This window comes from Neopsephotus bourkii, unplaced genomic scaffold, assembly GCF_033783945.1.
Source record: "Neopsephotus bourkii isolate Nb327-2 ecotype Australia unplaced genomic scaffold, CSIRO-AGI_Nbou_v1 NB_1660, whole genome shotgun sequence".
NCBI classification, from domain to species: Eukaryota; Metazoa; Chordata; class Aves; order Psittaciformes; family Psittacidae; genus Neopsephotus; species Neopsephotus bourkii.
In genome coordinates, this window is record NW_026902134.1 from 834,423 (window position 1) to 850,595 (window position 16,173).

The 16,173-nt window shown below is 62.8% G+C and overlaps 3 protein-coding genes across 5 annotated transcripts; 2 read left to right on the forward strand and 1 right to left on the reverse strand.

Moving 5' to 3' along the window:
- The first annotated feature begins 311 nt into the window (after positions 1 to 311).
- APH1A (aph-1 homolog A, gamma-secretase subunit) lies at positions 312 to 4,828 on the forward strand. Of its 2 annotated transcripts, XM_061375316.1 has the most exons (7): positions 312 to 458; positions 1,560 to 1,739; positions 3,624 to 3,697; positions 3,828 to 3,950; positions 4,036 to 4,163; positions 4,478 to 4,601; positions 4,724 to 4,828. In XM_061375316.1, exons 1-7 carry the CDS (start codon positions 346 to 348, stop codon positions 4,786 to 4,788), a joined length of 807 nt encoding a protein of 268 aa, XP_061231300.1. In that variant the 5' UTR covers positions 312 to 345; the 3' UTR covers positions 4,789 to 4,828. The 2 variants fall into 2 exon arrangements, with proteins under 2 accessions (XP_061231300.1, XP_061231301.1); XM_061375317.1 differs by lacking the exon at positions 3,624 to 3,697 and having other exon boundaries at positions 1,705 to 1,739.
- A 514-nt stretch (positions 4,829 to 5,342) lies between these two features.
- CA14 (carbonic anhydrase 14) lies at positions 5,343 to 11,646 on the reverse strand. The gene is made up of 11 exons (XM_061375300.1): positions 11,566 to 11,646; positions 11,043 to 11,055; positions 10,370 to 10,549; positions 9,384 to 9,526; positions 8,491 to 8,586; positions 8,018 to 8,084; positions 7,544 to 7,701; positions 6,430 to 6,556; positions 6,143 to 6,163; positions 5,525 to 5,609; positions 5,343 to 5,421 (listed from the first exon to the last, which is right to left on the reverse strand). The coding sequence occupies exons 1-11, from the start codon at positions 11,644 to 11,646 to the stop codon at positions 5,343 to 5,345; spliced, it is 1,050 nt and encodes a 349-aa protein (XP_061231284.1).
- A 1,339-nt stretch (positions 11,647 to 12,985) lies between these two features.
- MRPS21 (mitochondrial ribosomal protein S21) lies at positions 12,986 to 15,645 on the forward strand. 2 transcript variants are annotated; one of them, XM_061375154.1, is made up of 4 exons: positions 12,986 to 13,111; positions 13,243 to 13,318; positions 15,230 to 15,325; positions 15,435 to 15,645. In XM_061375154.1, coding segments are annotated over exons 1-4 (354 nt in total). In that variant the 5' UTR covers positions 12,986 to 13,110; the 3' UTR covers positions 15,616 to 15,645. The 2 variants fall into 2 exon arrangements, with proteins under 2 accessions (XP_061231138.1, XP_061231137.1); XM_061375153.1 differs by lacking the exons at positions 12,986 to 13,111; positions 13,243 to 13,318 and having other exon boundaries at positions 15,216 to 15,325.
- The last annotated feature ends 528 nt before the right edge of the window (positions 15,646 to 16,173 follow it).

Sequence of the window (16,173 nt, forward strand, 5' to 3'; positions counted from 1 at the left end):
GCAGGCAGTGGGGCAGGGTCAGCACCCCACCACTGCCAGGTGGGGAGCTTGGGCTATGGAGGGAATTTGGGGTGCAGGGGAAGTTTGAAGGGCAGAGAGGGAATTTGGGGGGCAGGAGGAACGTGGAGTACAGGGAACAATTCAGGCTGGAGGGGGGGGGAATTTGGGGGTCAGGATGGCACCGGTTTGGGATACAGATAGACGTCCCCCCATCACTGCAGCATCCCCATCACTGGTCCTACCCCCCCAACACACACACACCCCCTGTGCGACCTCCCACCGCCAGGGGGCGCTATAGGCGCACGCCACCCGCCGCTGCGGGGCGCTCTCTCCCGGCGCGCCGCCATGGCCGCCGCCGTGTTCTTCGGCTGCGCCGCCATCGCCTTCGGGCCCGCGCTCGCCCTGGTGCTGCTGACGGTGGCGGCGGAGCCGCTGCGGGTCCTTGTGCTGGTGGCGGGGTGAGAGCGGGACCGGGGCGGGAACCGGTACCGGGGGGGTTGGGAATGGGAATGGGCTCTGAGGGGGTTTGGGAATGGGAATGGGCCTGAGGGAAGGGGACTTGAGGAGGTTTGGGGTTGTGAGTAGGCCCTGAGGGAAGGGGACGTGAGGGGGTTTGGGAATGGGCCCTGAGGGGGTTTGGGATTGGGAATGGGCACTGAGGGAAGGTGAATGAGCACGGAGGGGGTTTGGGAATGGGAATGGGCCCTGAGGGAATGGGAATGGGCCCTGAGGGGGTTTGGGATTGGGAATGGGCCCTGAGGAAAGGGGAAGGGGAATGGGATCTGAGGGAATGGGAATGGGCCCTGAGGGGGTTTGGGAATGCGAATGAGCACTGCGGGGGTTTGGGAATGGGAATGGGCCCTGAGGGGGTTTGGGATTGGGAATGGGCCCTGAGGGAAGCGGAAGGGGACCTGAGGGGGTTTGCAAAGGGGAATGAGCACTGAGGGGGTTTAGGAATGGGAACGGGCCCTGAAGGGGTTTGGGAATGGGAATGGGATCTGAGGGAAGGGGAAGGGGACCTGAGGGGTTTTGGGAATGGGAAGGGGCCCTGAGGGAAGGGGACCGGGGGGGGTTTGGGAAGGGGAATGGGAATGGGTCCTGAGAGAAGGGGAATGGGAATGGGCACTAAGGGATGGAGAATGGGAATGGGTACTGAGGGAAGGGGAATGGGCCCTGAGGGGGTTTGGGGATGCGAATGGGCACTGAGGGAAGGGGAATGGGAATGGGCACTAAGGGATGGAGAAGGGGAACGGGTACTGAGGGAAGGGGAATGGGCCCTGAGGGGGTTTGGGACTGGGAATGGGCCCTGAGGGATGGAGAAGGGGAATGGGTACTGAGGGAAGGGGAGTGGGAATGGGCCCTGAGAGGGGTTGGGGATGCGAATGGGCACTGAGGGAAGGGGAATGGGCCCTGAGGGGGTTTGGGACTGGGAATGGGACTGGGCCCTGAGAGGGGTTGGATCTAAACCGCTCCCCTCCCCAGCCCCGCATCCCCTCCTCCTGTGCCTGTGTTCAATGGCGGTGGGGGGGGGGGGGGTGCTGTGTTTGTGCCTCCTCCAGAGCCTTCTTCTGGCTCGTGGCGCTGCTCCTCGCCTCCCTGCTCTGGTTCCTGCTGCTCCGGGTGAGCGAGCCCCGGGCGCAGGCGCAGGCGCAGCCGCAGCGAGGGCTCCTCCTCGTGGGCGCCGCCGGCTCCGTGCTCCTGCAGGAGCTCTTCCGCTTCGCCTACTTCAAAGTGCTCAAGTGAGCGCCCCATAGGGGACCCCAGAACCTCCCACGTGACCCACAGGGGACCCCAGAACCTCCCACGTGACCCACAGGGGACCCCAGAACCTCCCACGTGACCCACAGGGGACCCCAGAACCTCCCACGTGACCCAGGGGACCCCAGAACCTCCCCACGTGACCCACAGGGGACCCCAGAACCTCCCACGTGACCCACGGGGACCCCAGAACCCCCACGTGACCCACAGGGGACCCCAGAACCTCCCACGTGACCCACAGGGGACCCCAAAACCTCCCACGTGACCCACAGGGGACCCCAGAACCTCCCACGTGACCCACAGGGGACCCCAGAACCTCCCACGTGACCCACAGGGGACCCCAGAACCTCCCACGTGAACCACAGGGGACCCCAGAACCTCCCACGTGACCCACAGGGGACCCCAGAACCTCCCACGTGACCCACAGGGGACCCCAGAACCTCCCACGTGACCCACAGGGGACCCCAGAACCTCCCACGTGACCCACAGGGGACCCCAGAACCTCCCACGTGACCCACAGGGGACCCCAGAACCTCCCCCGTGACCCACAGGGGACCCCAGAACCTCCCCCGTGACCCACAGGGGACCCCAGAACCTCCCCCGTGACCCACAGGGGACCCCAGAACCTCCCCCGTGACCCACAGGGGACCCCAGAACCTCCCCCGTGACCCACAGGGGACCCAGAACCTCCCACGTGACCCACAGGGGACCCCAGAACCTCCCCCGTGACCCACAGGGGACCCCAGAACCTCCCACGTGACCCACAGGGGACCCCAGAACCTCCCCCGTGACCCACAGGGGACCCCAGAACCTCCCCCGTGACCCACAGGGGACCCCAGAACCTCCCACGTGACCCACAGGGGACCCCAGAATCCCCCACGTGACCCACAGGGGACCCCAAAACCTCCCCCGTGACCCACAGGGGACCCCAGAACCTCCCACGTGACCCACAGGGGACCCCAGAACCTCCCACGTGACCCACAGGGGACCCCAGAACCCCCCACGTGACCCACAGGGGACCCCAGAACCTCCCCCGTGACCCACAGGGGACCCCAAAACCCCCCACGTGACCCACAGGGGACCCCAGAACCTCCCACGTGACCCACAGGGGACCCCAGAACCTCCCACGTGACCCACAGGGGACCCCAGAACCCCCACGTGACCCACAGGGGACCCCAGAACCTCCCCCGTGACCCACAGGGGACCCCAGAACCTCCCACGTGACCCACAGAGGACCCCAGAACCTCCCACGTGACCCACAGGGGACCCCAGAACCTCCCACGTGACCCACAGGGGACCACAGAACCTCCCACGTGACCCACAGGGGACCCCAGAACCTCCCACGTGACCCACAGGGGACACGCACCCCCCCTTATATGTGGGGCTGCACCCCCAGAGCCCATAGAGAGCATCCTGCCCCTCTTAGCACCTAAATGAGGGGTTTTGGATAAGGGATGGAGCTTGAAGGTCCCTTTGAACCCATCCCATGAGCTGGGGCCGACCCCTTCTCCCTGTTCCCCCATTGCCCCTCTTAGCACCTAAATGAGGGGCTTTGGATAAGGGATGGGGCTTGAAGGTCCCTTTGGACCCATCCCATGAGCTGGCTCCGACCCCTTCTCCCTATTCCCTCATTGCCCCTCTTAGCACCTAAATGAGAGGCTTTGGATAAGGGATGGGGCTTGAAGGTCCCTTTTAACCCATCCCATGAGCTGGGTCCGACCCCTTCTCCCTATTCCCCCATTGCCCCTCTTAGCACCTAAACGAGAGGCTTTGGATAAGGGATGGGGCTTGAAGGTCCCTTTGAACCCATCCCATGGGCTGGGTCCGACCCCTTCTCCCTGTTCCCTCCTCTTTCATCCCTGCAGGAAAGCCGATGAAGGGCTGGGGACCATCAGCGAGGACGGGCGATCCCCCCTCTCCCTGCGGCAGATGGCTTATGGTGAGCACCAGCCTGCCCCTACTCTTCCCATTGGGGCTTCCCAACAATGGGAATCACAGATACCAACCCAGCACCATTCCCAGCTCTTCCCCTTTCCCCTGTGCTGATTTATGGCCTTCTCCTCCCACAGTCTCCGGCCTCTCCTTTGGCATCATCAGCGGCACCTTCTCCATCACCAACATCCTGGCCAGCTCCATGGGGCCGGGGACCGTTGGCATCCATGGGGATTCCCCCTATTACTTCATCACCTCAGGTGGGGCTGGAGCAGGGCCCTTCCCCAATGGGAGGAAGAGGAAGGAGGGGGGGGTCTGAAGTCTCTTCCCCCCCCCCTTTTGCAGCCTTCATCACCATGGCCCTGGTTCTGCTCCACACCTTCTGGGGCATCGTCTTCTTCGATGCCTGCGAGCGCCGGCGCTACTGGGGCCTGGGGCTGGTGGTCACCAGTCACCTCCTCACCTCGGGGCTGGTGAGTGCCCCCCCACACACCCCAAGGGACACCCCAAGTGCTGCTTCAGCCTCTGGATCCATTGGGGGGGTCTCAATGGGCGATTACCACTGGAAAACCCTTGGGTAGGACTTGAAGGCTTCAAGGGGTTGGATCTGCCCCCCCACACCCCAAGGGACACCCCAAGTGCTGCTTCAGCCTCTGGATCCATTGGGGGGGGTCTCAATGGGCTTTTCCCACTGGGAAACCCTTGGGTAGGACTTGAAGCCTTCAAGGGGTTGGATCTGCTCCCCCCATCCCCATCCCATTCCCAACGCATCCCTCTCCACCCCAAGACATTCCTGAACCCCTGGTACGAAGCCAGCCTCATCCCTATCTTCATCATCACCCTGGGCACGGGCCTCTGGGCCTTCATCACTGCTGGGGGCTCCCTCCACAACGTCCTCAAGTGCCTCTCCTGTGAGTATGGGGGGGGTCCCTGCCCCTTTTGGGGTGTTGGGGGGTGGGATGGGGGTGAAGAGCTCCTGTTTGCAACCCTCTTGTTCAATGGGGGGGGCTCCTGATGGTCCTGCACCCCCCAGGTAAGCAGGAGGATGAGAGCACAGTGATGATGTACTCAGCGCTGCAGGTGCCTTGTGAGGACTGAGAGCCCCATTCCCGGCCTCTGGAATCTCCCATTGCCCTTCGGTCCCCCCGGTGCCCACAGGGGGGCCCCCCGATCCCAACCCTTTCCCAATGGGATTTAGGGAATCTTCCCTTGGGCCTCCCAGGGTGCAGCCACATCGAGGGGCTCGGGGCAGGACCCCCCCTTTCCATCACATCCCCCTTGCTGCCACCCCCCCCACACTTGGCCTCTGTTGCAATGGGGTGATGCTCTGGGGGGGGGGCACAGAGCTGGTTTTGGGGGTGCTGTGCCCCCCCCCATTGGTGACTGAGCAATTTGGGGGGGGGTAAATTATTTTTGTGGATTCAGAGTAAAACCCTTTTACAAGAGCGATGGTGCCATGGGGGGGGGGGGCAGGATTGGGCCCCCCCATCTGCTTCCACTTCAAGGGGGGGGGGACCCACTGGGGTGTCCAAGTACCGATCCCAACCCCATTCCCCCCCCATTAAAGAGCCATGGAAAGGGGGGGGATGGGGAAAGGGCTTTATTTCTGTCACACCATGGGGGGGGCATTGAGACCCCCCCACTGGGGGGGTTCAGGGGTGGCTGTGGTTGGAGGGGGCACGATGGGAGGAGGCTTTGAACACGATGTCCTGCTCCTGGGTCCTCCTCGCGCTGCTTTGGGGGGGGGGGGGGGGTAAAAAGGGGTTGAGGTGACCCTGAGACAGCCCTTGGGGGGGTGGGGGGGTTGGGGATGGGGGGGACCGGAGCCTCTCACCGCAGCCTCTTGGCCACCAAGTGGATGCTGAGGAAGAGGCCGATGCAGGCGCCCAGGGCGCCGATGATGATGGCGATGCCTTCACCTTAGGGGTATTGTTGGGGTGAACCCCAAATCCCACCCCCCCCCATCGCATCCACCCCATCTCATCCCATCACATCCATCCCATCTCATCCCATCCATCCCACCTGATCTTATCCCATCCATCCCACCCCACCCTATCTATCAGCCCATTCAATCCCATCCATCCCATCTCATCCCATCCCATTCAATCCCATCCATCCCTTTCCATGCCATCTCACCCCATCCTATCCCATCTCATCCCATCCTATCCCATCTATCCTATCCCATCCATCCCATCTCATCCCATCCCATCTCACCCCATCCTATCCCATCCCATCTATCCCATCCATCCCATCCCTCCCATCTCATCCCATCCTATTCCATCTATCACATCCATCCCATCCCATCCATCCCATCCCACGCCATCTCTCCCATCTCATCCAATCCTATTTCACCTGTCCTATCCCATCCATCCCGTCCCCATCTCATCCCATTCAATCCCATCCCATCCAATCCCATCCCATCCCATCCCATCCCATCCCATCCCATCCCTACCTGTTGAATACCCCTCGGGTGCTGCAAGAGAAGAGCCAGGGCTCAGCACCGGTGCCTTGCACCCAGTGCAGGTGGGGGGGGCTCCAGGAGCCATTTGAGGGGTACGGGGGGGGGGAAGTGGGCTCCAGGAGCCGTTTGAGGGGGTACAGGGGGTGGGGGGGGGCTCCAGGAGCCGTTTGAGGGGTACGGGGGGGGAGGGGCTCCAGGAGCCGTTTGCGGGGTAGGGGGGGGGGGGCTCCAGGAGCCGTTTGCGGGGTACGGGGGGGGGGGGGGGTCCCCATCCTGACCCCGGGGCAGGGAGCAGAGCACCGCGCGCTGGTGGAGCTCCTGGGGCAGCCGGAAGTTATCCCGGAGGGGGCGGGGCTCGGCCTCGGATGCTTCCGTGCTGTAAAGGGTTCCCTGGAGCTGCTCCAGCTGGAAGGGATGGGGGATACGGGGGGAACAACGTGGGATATGGGTGGGATACATGGGATATGGGGGGGATACATGGGATATGGGATACATGGGATATGGGGGGGATACATGGGATATGGGATACATGGGATATGGGATACATGGGATATGGGGGGGATACATGGGATATGGGGGGGATACATGGGATATGGGATACATGGGATATGGGGGGGATACATGGGATATGGGGGGGATACATGGGATATGGGGGATGGGATATGGGATACATGGGATATGGGGGGGATACATGGGATATGGGAGGGAGGGATACATGGGATATGGGGGATACATGGGATATGGGGGGGATACATGGGATATGGGATACATGGGATATGGGGGGGATACATGGGATATGGGATACATGGGATATGGGATACATGGGATATGGGGGGGATACATGGGATATGGGGGGAACACATGGAATATGGGATCCATGGGATATGGGGGGGAACACATGGAATGTGAGGGTAATACATGGAATATGAGGGGAACACATGGAATATGGGGGGAACACATGGAATATGGGGGGAACACATGGAATATGGAGGGAACACATGGAATATGGGGGAACACATGGAATATAGGGGGATACATGGAATATAGGGGGGATACATGGAATATGGGGGAACACATGGAATATGGGGGGTACACATGGAATATAGGGGGATCACGGAATATGGGGTGGGATACATGGAATATGGGGGAACACATGGAATATGGGGGATACATGGAATATGGGGGGATACATGGAATATGAAGGGAACACATGGAATATGCGGGGAATACATGGAATATGGGGGGAAACACATGGAATATGAGGGGAACACATGGAATATGGAGAGGGGACATGGAATATGGTGGGGATACATGGTATATGGGGGAACACATGGAATATGGGGGGGGGCTGGATTTTGCCTCCCCCCCCATCCCGGGGTGCTCTCCCCTCACCTGGGCCTGGCTGATGCGCACGGGCTCCCGGAGCAGGGTCCAGAGGACGCCCTGGGAGCAGGGGGGGGTGCTCAGGGACCCGTTGTACCGGTAATAGAGATCCAGGCGGGGGGGCAGCAGCGCCCGCAGGCTGAAGGAGGGGATGGAGGTGCTCTGACCTGGGGGGGGGAGGGGAATTGGGGGGGAGAAGGAATTTGGGGGGGGAGGAGGAATTTGGGGGGGAGGGGAATTGGGGGGGAGAAGGAATTTGGGGGGGGAGGAGGAATTTGGGGGGGAGGGGGAATTTGGGGAGGAGGAGGAATTTCGGGGGAGGAGGAATTGGGGGGGAGGAATTGGGGGCAAGGAGGAAATTGGGGGAGGAATTTGGGGGGGGAGAAGGAATTGGGAGGGAGGAGGAATTGGGGGGGGGAGGAGGAATTTGGGGTCCCCCCCCCGTTTCTCCATGGGGTTCACCATCAGCGCCCCGGCACTCACCAGCGTAGCGGATGCTGCTCAGGTGCCTCAGGATGTTGGCGTAGGCGGGGTGGGGGGCAGCACCCACCTGGGGGGGGAATGGGGGGGTGACGGGGGGTTTAGAGGGGTTTTGGGGTTAGAGGGGCTTTGGGGGTTTAGAGGAATTTGGGCGATTTTGGGGGGTTAGAGGGGTTTTGGGAGGCTTTATGAGGGGTTTTGGGGGGTTTTAGAGGAGTTTTGGGGGGTTTAGATGGGTTTTGGGGGGGGTTAGAGCGGTTTAGAGAGGTTTTGGGGGAGTTTAGAGGGGTTTTGGGGTGTTTGGGGATGGTTTTGGGGTGTTTTGGTATGCTTTTGGCATGTTTTGGGATGGTTTTGGGGTGTTTTGGGATGTTTTAGGGGTGTTTGGGGATGGTTTTGGGGTGTTTTGGGGGTGTTTTGGGATGGTTTCAGGGTGTTTTGGGGGGGGTTGGGATGGTTTTGGGGGGGGTGGGTACCTCCAGCAGCACCCCCAGCACAGCCAGCCCCCCGCTGTGATGCTGCGCCTCGCTGGCGTTGCCGTAGCGCCCGGCATCGTAGTGCACCACGTGCATCTGGGGGGGGGGGCAGAGCAGGGACCCCCCCATCACCCCCTTCCCTTCTGACCCCATCCCCGCTCCACAGCCCCATTGCCTCGGCTGCTCCCGCACCAGGACCCTTTTCCCCTTCCCTGCACCATTTCCCACCTCGTTCCCACCCCATTTCCCATCCCCACCTCACTGCTATCCCATTCCCATTCCATTTCCCATTCCTATCCCATCATTTCCCATTCCCATTCCATTTCCCATTCCTATCCCACTTCCTATTCCCATCCCATTTCCCACCTTGTTCCTCTCCCTTTCCCATTCCATTTCCCACCTTATTCCCATCTCATTCCCCATTCCCATCCCATTCCCATCCCGTTTCCCACCTTATTCGAATCCCTTTCCCATCCCCATTCTATTTCCCACCCCATTCCTATCCCATTTCCTATTCCCATCCCATTTCCCACCTTGTTCCTCTCCCTTTCCCATTCCATTTCCCACCTTATTCCCATCTCATTTCCTATTCCCGTCCTGTTTCCCACCTCATTCCCATTCCCATCCCGTTTCCCACCTTATTCCAATCCCTTTCCCATTCCCATCCCATTCTCCATTTCCATCCTATTTCCCACCTCATTTCTATCCCTTTCCCATTCCCACCCCATTTCCTATCCCATTCCCATCCCATTTCCCACCTGATTCCCATCCCTTTCCCATTTCCCACCTCATTCCCATCCCTTTCCCATTCCCATCCCATTTCCCATTCCCATCCTCTTTCCCACCCCATTCCCATCCCTTTCCCATCGCATTCCCAATCCCCCCCCCGGTACCTCCGCAGCCGCCCGGTTCCCCTCCACCAGGTGCTCGGCGCCCCCGCGCCCCCCGGCTCCTCCCCAGTGGAAGTGGAGCTGCTCCGCGGCGAAGATCCCGGGGAGCCCCCGCAGCCGCAGCCCCCGCGGCAGCTCCAGCACCGCTGCGGGGACACGGGGCCGGTCGGGAACCCCCATCCCGGTGCCTCCCCCAGTCCCGATCCCCTCCAATCCCGGTGCCCCCCCCACTCGCGGTTCCCCCCAGTCCCGATCCCCCCCCCCGATCCCGGTTCCCCCCCCAATCCCGTTCCCCTCCAATCCCGAACCCCCCAATTCCCGATCCCCCCAATCCCGGTCCCCCCCAATCCCGCCTCCCCTTCAATCCCGATCCCCCCCCAAATCCCAGTCTCCCCCAATCCCTGTTCCCCCCCAATCCCGTTCCCCTCCAGTCCCGGTCCCCCCCAATCCCGATCCCCCCCATTCCCGTACCCCTCAATCCCCCCCCCAATCCCGATCCCCCCCCCAATCCCAGTACCCCCCAATCCCTATCCCCCCCAATCCCACCTCCCCTTCAATCCCGATCCCCCCCCCCAATCCAGGTCCCCCCAATCCCGGTCCCCCCCAATTCCCGTACCCCCCAAATCCCGGTCCCCCCCCAGAACGGGCTCCCCCCCAATCCGGGTCCCCCCCCCAATCCCGGTACCCCCCAATCCCGGTCCCAACTCAATTCCGGTTGCCCCCCAATCCCGATCCCCAATTCCCGCCCCCAATCCCGGTTCCCCCCCAATCCCGGTACCCCCCCAATCCTGGTAGCTCCCCAACCCCCCCCAATCCCGGTACCCCCCCAATTCCCGTACCCCCCAATCCCGGTCCCCCCCCAATCCCCCCCAATCCCGCCTCCCCTTCAATCCCGATTCCCCCCCCAAATCCCGGTCCCCCCGAATCCCGGTCCCCCCCAATTCCCGTACCCCCCGTTCCCGTACCCCCATTCCCGTCCCCCCCGTTACCCGTGTGCCCGTTATTGCTCAGCTCCAGCAGCTCAGCCCCGGGGCTCTCGTACCCCTCGGGGCGGATCGGGGGCAGCGAAGGGTCCGGTTGCACCCCCGTTACCCGGATGTCGATGGGGGACTGAGCGCGGCCCCCGCACACCGGGTACCCCTCGGGCCAATGGTGCTGCCCATGGGGACCTACGGGGGGGGGGGGGGTGATCCCGGTGTTCCTGACGTCGGGAATGGCCCCGCTTGACCCCGGGATCTTCCCAATTCCCTTTAATCCTTTCCGGCTCGGGGAGCGGGGACAAAGGCAGAGGGGGGGGGGGGGGGTCCCCAATGGGATGGGGTTTAACTGGGATCGGATCCTAATTGGATTTGGCAGCGGGGATGGAGCTTTATGTAAGGGAGCACAATGGGAGCATTGGAGCACGGTGGGGACCCAAGGGGACACCGGGAAAGGGGGGGGCACCCAAGCACCCAGCTCCCATTTGGGGGCACACAAAGAAGTAGGGGGGGGACCCTTTCATCTACATCTAAATGGGGGGACCCAGGGGTCTTGGGGGGGGGTTATGGGTACCCAGCTCTATGGGAACAGGGTGAGGGGTTTGGGAGGGCTGCACCCATCCATCCCCCCCCTCCCCAATTTGGGGGTGCCGGTGTGGGTCCGCGGCCTCACTCACCCTCATACGTCCAATGGGGACCTGTGGGGGGGGGGGAAATAGAGATTTTGGGGGGGGGCTCTGAGATGAGGACCCCCCCCTCAAACTCAGCCCTGGGGTCCCCAAGGGGGGGTCCCCACTTTGGGGTGATGGGGGGGGGCACTCACCAGCAGAGAGGGCAGGGGGCAGGGCCCCCAACAGCAGCAGCAGCGGCAGCAGCATGGTGGGGGGGGGATGGGGGGCGGCTGGACCCGGGTTAAATACCCCCAAGGGGGGGGGAGGGGGGGGAAATGGGGGGGAGGGGGCTCCATCCCCAGGGCGATGAGGGGGGGATGGGGGGAATTAGGGGGGGATGGGGGAAAGGGGGGGGTCAGGGGATGGGGGGGTCATGGGGCTCATTGGGGGGTCAAGGGTGGCTGGGAGGGGTTGGGGGGCTCAAAGGAGGGCTCATGGGGGCGCTGGGGGACGTGGGGGGGGGCCTGGGCTGGCTCCCTCGCCCCGCCCCCTTTATAAGCCACGCCCCTTTATAAACCACGCCCCCTAAACTCTTACCACGCCTCTTCTCCCTGACGTCACCAAGGTGCACTCCTCCCCCCACGTGCTGGTCCGCGCGCCCTCCCGCCCCCTCTTCATTATGTAACACGGTTCAGCCCCGCCCCTCCCTCCCTATTGGCCGTGACGTGCGGCCAAAGTCACCGCCCATTGGTGAGAGGCAGCGGGGAGGGGAAAGGGGGCGGAGCCGAAGACCCCCCCAGCGCGGAACCTGTGTCTCCACATGGAGGGGCGTGGCCGCTGCCCCCACCTCCTCCGCCCAATCAGCTGCGGGGCGGCTCCGCATTGGGCAGCGCCGGCCAACCAGGAGCGAGGGGGCGTGGCGCGGCGCGGAGGATCCGCCCGCTACTGGGGCGCGGGAGCCAATGAGCGAACGGGGTGGGCGGGGCCCGGCGCGAGGCACGTGCGGCCGCGCACGTGTCCGCGTGGGGCCAGCGCAAGCCGGGTGGGACCGGGAGCAGCGACACCGGGAAACGCGCATCGGGACCGGGATACGGGGATCGGGACACCGGTATCGGGATACAGGGAGAGCGATATCGGGATCGGGATACAGGGATCGGGATACGGGGATCGGGACACCGGTATCGGGATACAGGGAGAGCGATATCGGGATCGGGATACAGGGATCGGGGCACTGGGATCGGGATACAGGGAGAGCGATATCGGGATAGGGATACAGGGGTCGGGATCGGGGCACTGGGATCGGGACACCGATATCGGGATACAGGGAGAGCGATATCGGGATCGGGATACAGGGGGAGTGATACCGGGATAGGGATACAGGGATCGGGATACAGGGATCGGGACACCGGTATCGGGATACAGGGGGAGTGATACCGGGATAGGGATACCGGCACCGGGATAAGGGCACCGGTACCGGGATAGCGATACTGGCATAGGGATACAGGGATACCGGCGTAGTGATAAGGACACCGGTACTGGGATAGTGATACCGGGATGGGGACACCGGGATAGGGTTACCAGTACCGGGATACAGGGATGCCGGCACCGGGATAAGGACACTTGTACCGGGATACGGGTACCGGGATAGCGCTACCGGTACTGGGATAGCGCTACCGGGATAGGGATACCGGTACCGGGATGCAGGGATCCCATTGGGGGGTGCAATGCGGGCGGGGGGGTTATGGGGGTCCCGTCTTTATGGGGGGGGGGGCTCCTTTCTCTGCCCCTTCCCATTTTGACCCAAATTCCCCCTTTTTCCCCTCTTTTTTCCCTCCCCCCCCCCGCAGCCTTTTCCCGACGGAGCTGAACCCCTCCCCCCCCCGCAATGGATCCCCTCCCCCGCGCTTGCTCCTGCGGCTCCCCCACCTCCGACAGCGAAGCCGAAGGGGGGGGCCCCGTCCCCACCCCCCCCACCCCTGAGCACGGCTCCAAGCGCCGAGGAGGGGGGGGAGGGGCCCCGAAACGAGGTCCCCCCGGGTCCCCCCCATCCCCGTGCACTGCGAAGCGGGCCCGGAAAGGGGAGGGAGGGGGGAAGCCGCGACCCCTCCCCCCCAGCGATGCCGATCGCGTCTTTGCCCAAAAAGTGAGGGTTTGGGGTGAAAACCAAAGGGGGGGAGGGGAGGAGGGGGGGGGGGGGGGGCAGAGGGATCCCCCCCTCCCCCCCCATCGGATGCTGTGGTCCCAGCTCTGCCTCTGCTCCCCCCCCCCCCCCAGTGCCAGGAGCTCGGGGGCTTCATCCGGCCCCTGCAGGAGCTGCTCGAGGGGCTCCAGCGGGGGCGGTTCCACAGAGGTGGGTGCCCCTCCCCCCCCTCTCCTTCCCCTTCCCCCCCCTTTGCCCCCCACTTTTCCTCCTTTTCCCACCCTTTTTCTTCCCCTCCCCCCCTTTTTCCTCACTTTTTCCCCATTTTCCTCTTTTTTCCCATTTTCCCTCCCCTTTTCTTCCCTTTCCCCCCACTTTCCTACCTTTCTGCTTCTTTTCCCACCTTTTTCCACCCTTTTTCCCCATTTTCCTCCTTTTGCCTGCCTATTTCCTCCCTTTTTTGTTTCTTCCTCTTTTCCTCCCTTTTTTCCTGCCTTTTTTCCCAATTTTCTCCCTTTTTTTCCCATTTTCCCTTCCCTTTTCCCTCCTTTCCCCCCTTACCAACCTGTCTGCTGCATTTCCCTCCATTTTTCCCATTTTCCTCACTTTTTTTCCCATTTTTCCTCACTTTTTCCTCCCTTCCTCCTTTTCCCCCACTTTCCCCCCTTTCTGCTTCTTTTCCCTGCTTTTTCCCCATTTTCCCCCCTTTTTTCCCGTTTTCCCTCACTTTTTCCTCCCTTCCCCCCTTTTCCCCCACTTTCCCCCCTTTCTGCCTCTTTTCCCTCCTTTCCCCCCCTTTTTTCTCATTTTCACTTTTTTCCCATTTTCCCTCCCCCTTTCTCCCCTTTTCCTCCCTTTCCCAACTTTCCCCCCTTTTCTGCTTCTTTTCCCTTTTCTCCCATTTCTCCCTTTTTTCCTCCCTATTTCCCCACTTTTCCTTCCCTTTCTTCCTCTTTTCCCCCCTTTTCCCCTGTTTCTTCCCTTTTTCCTCACTTTTCCCCCTTTGTTCCTTTTTCTTCCCCTTTTCCTCCCTTTTTTCCTTATTTCCTTCTTTTCTTCCTCTTTCCCCCCCTTTGTCCCCACTTTTCTCCCTTTCTGCTTATTTTCCCTCCCTTTTTCCCATTTCTCCCTTTTTTCCTCTGTATTTCCTCCCTTTTTTTCCCTTTTTCTTTCCTTTTTTTTCCCCTTTTCCCTCCTTTTTGCCCTATTTCCTCCCATTTTTCCGCTTCCGCTCCCCCTTAATTCCCTTTGCACCCCCCAGGCCTCAGCACCTTCCAGCAGAGCCTGGCCATGGACCGGCTCCACCGCATCATCGGGGTCCTGCAGAAGCCCCACATGGGGTGAGCGCTGTCCCCCTCCCCACAGCCCCCCTATAGGGCCGGGGCCCTCCCGCCCGCTAGGGGGCGCCTCCCCCCCTCACTGGTGCCTTTCCTTCCCCCACAGCGCCCGGTACCTGGCGACGCTGCTGCAGGTGGAGGGGATGCTCCGGGTCTGGTTCCCTCACGTGACCCCCAAACCGGGTCCCTCCCCCCCCCGCCGCCACCGCCTCCGCCCCTCCCCCCGCAGCACGACCCCGGATGCGTGACCCCCACCCCTCCCCTCCCCCCTCCCTCCCATTCACCATTTTTGGCCTTTTTTTGGGGTATTTTCTTCTTTAATGAGGGTTTTGTGATCCGGGAGCGGGGGGTAGGGGCAGGACCCCCCCCATGTGGTGCTTGTGGGGGTGGGGTAACCCCACTGCCCCTCCCCCACCCCATTGTCCCCTCCCCCCACCGGAAGCAAGGTGGGGAGGGGGGAGGTCCAGCCCCCCTCCCCCCGAGCCCTAAATGGTGACCTCTGACCCCGTGACCTGCCCCCTAAGCGCTGACCTTTCCCCACGGGACAAGCCCCGCCCCTTTGTCCCAAGCCACGTCCCCTGCGTCATAAGCCCCGCCCAGCGCTGCTCGCGACGTCACGTCCGGTTCCCGGTCGGTCGCGGTGAGTGGGGCGAAAACAACGGCGGCACCGGGGGCCGGGTCCCGCCGGTTGAAAGGGGGAGACCGGGGGGTGTGGGGGTGGTGTCTGTGTGTGGGTCACGGAGAGGGGAGGGGCTTCGGTTCATCCCCACCCCCACCGCTCCAGCCCCGCGCCCCCCATGGCGAATCACCTCCGGTTCTGGGGCCGCACCGTCATGGTGCAGAACGGCAACGTGGAGGCTGCCTACAGCGCGCTCAATAGGTGAGGGCCTGCGGGGAACGAGGCCGAGCACCGGAACCTCCCCATTCCCCCTTCCTTTTCTCCCCGTTTTGGGCTCCGCTGCCGTTAAGGCCTCCCCTGCGGCCCGCAGGATCCTGACGCAGGACGGGCTGGTGGAGACCGTGCGGCGCGGGCGCTACTACGAGAAGCCGTGCCGGCGGCGGCAGCGGGAGGCCTACGAGGCGAGCCGGCGGGTGTACAACGCCGAGATGGCCCGCAAGATCGGCTTCCTGGCGCGGAGCAACCGGCAGGACCCGTGGCTCGGCTGCTAATGGCGGCCGCAATAAAGGCTCCTGCTTCCCTTACGGCGCTTCCGGTTGTCGTCATCCCCGCCGGGAGCTGCGATTGGGTGGGAGCGCTGGCAATCGTTGCGGGTGGGCGGGGTGAAGCGAAGGCAACGCCTATCGGAGGGGTTTTGGTCAGCCAATCAGGCTACGCCTACGTCTCTTCCACCAATCACCGCACTAGACACACCCACCCCCTCGGGGACGCACTGTCCTTCTTCTTCCGCCCAAAGTCCCACCCGCCTTCCCGTCATCCTTCGCCGCGCGCAGGCGCCGCGCCGTCATTTCCGGTTCCGCCGCGACGTGCCGTCGCCGTCAAGGGCCGCCGAGCGGGCCCCGGCCGCACCCGGTGAGAGACCGGGAACGGGAATGGGGCCGGGAAAGGGAACGGGAACAGGAGCGGAGCCGGGAATGGGGCCGGGAAAGGGAATGGGAATAGGGCTGGGACCGGGAATGGGGCCGGGAATAAGAGCGGGACTGGGAAAGGGGCAGGGAATAGGAACGGGAATGGGTTAGGGAAAAGGAACGGGGCTGAGACCGGGAATG

Excerpts from the sequence above, each read along its gene's own strand:
- CA14 (XM_061375300.1), bottom strand. The coding sequence starts at position 11,646 with ATGAAGAGGGGGCGGGAGGGCGCGCGGACCAGCACGTGGGGGGAGGAG. Across the intron at positions 6,164-6,429 it reads GCTCTGCTCCCTGCCCCGGG|CACCCGAGGGGTATTCAACA; the intron begins GTCAGGATGGGG and ends CTTCTCTTGCAG. Across the intron at positions 5,610-6,142 it reads ACCCGAGGGGTATTCAACAG|GTGAAGGCATCGCCATCATC; the intron begins GTAGGGATGGGA and ends AATACCCCTAAG.
- MRPS21 (XM_061375154.1), top strand. Across the intron at positions 13,319-15,229 it reads GCGGGGGCGGTTCCACAGAG|CCCCGCGCCCCCCATGGCGA; the intron begins GTGGGTGCCCCT and ends CCACCGCTCCAG. Across the intron at positions 15,326-15,434 it reads GCCTACAGCGCGCTCAATAG|GATCCTGACGCAGGACGGGC; the intron begins GTGAGGGCCTGC and ends TGCGGCCCGCAG.
- APH1A (XM_061375316.1), top strand. The coding sequence starts at position 346 with ATGGCCGCCGCCGTGTTCTTCGGCTGCGCCGCCATCGCCTTCGGGCCC. Across the intron at positions 459-1,559 it reads GTCCTTGTGCTGGTGGCGGG|AGCCTTCTTCTGGCTCGTGG; the intron begins GTGAGAGCGGGA and ends TGCCTCCTCCAG. Across the intron at positions 3,698-3,827 it reads CCTGCGGCAGATGGCTTATG|TCTCCGGCCTCTCCTTTGGC; the intron begins GTGAGCACCAGC and ends CTCCTCCCACAG.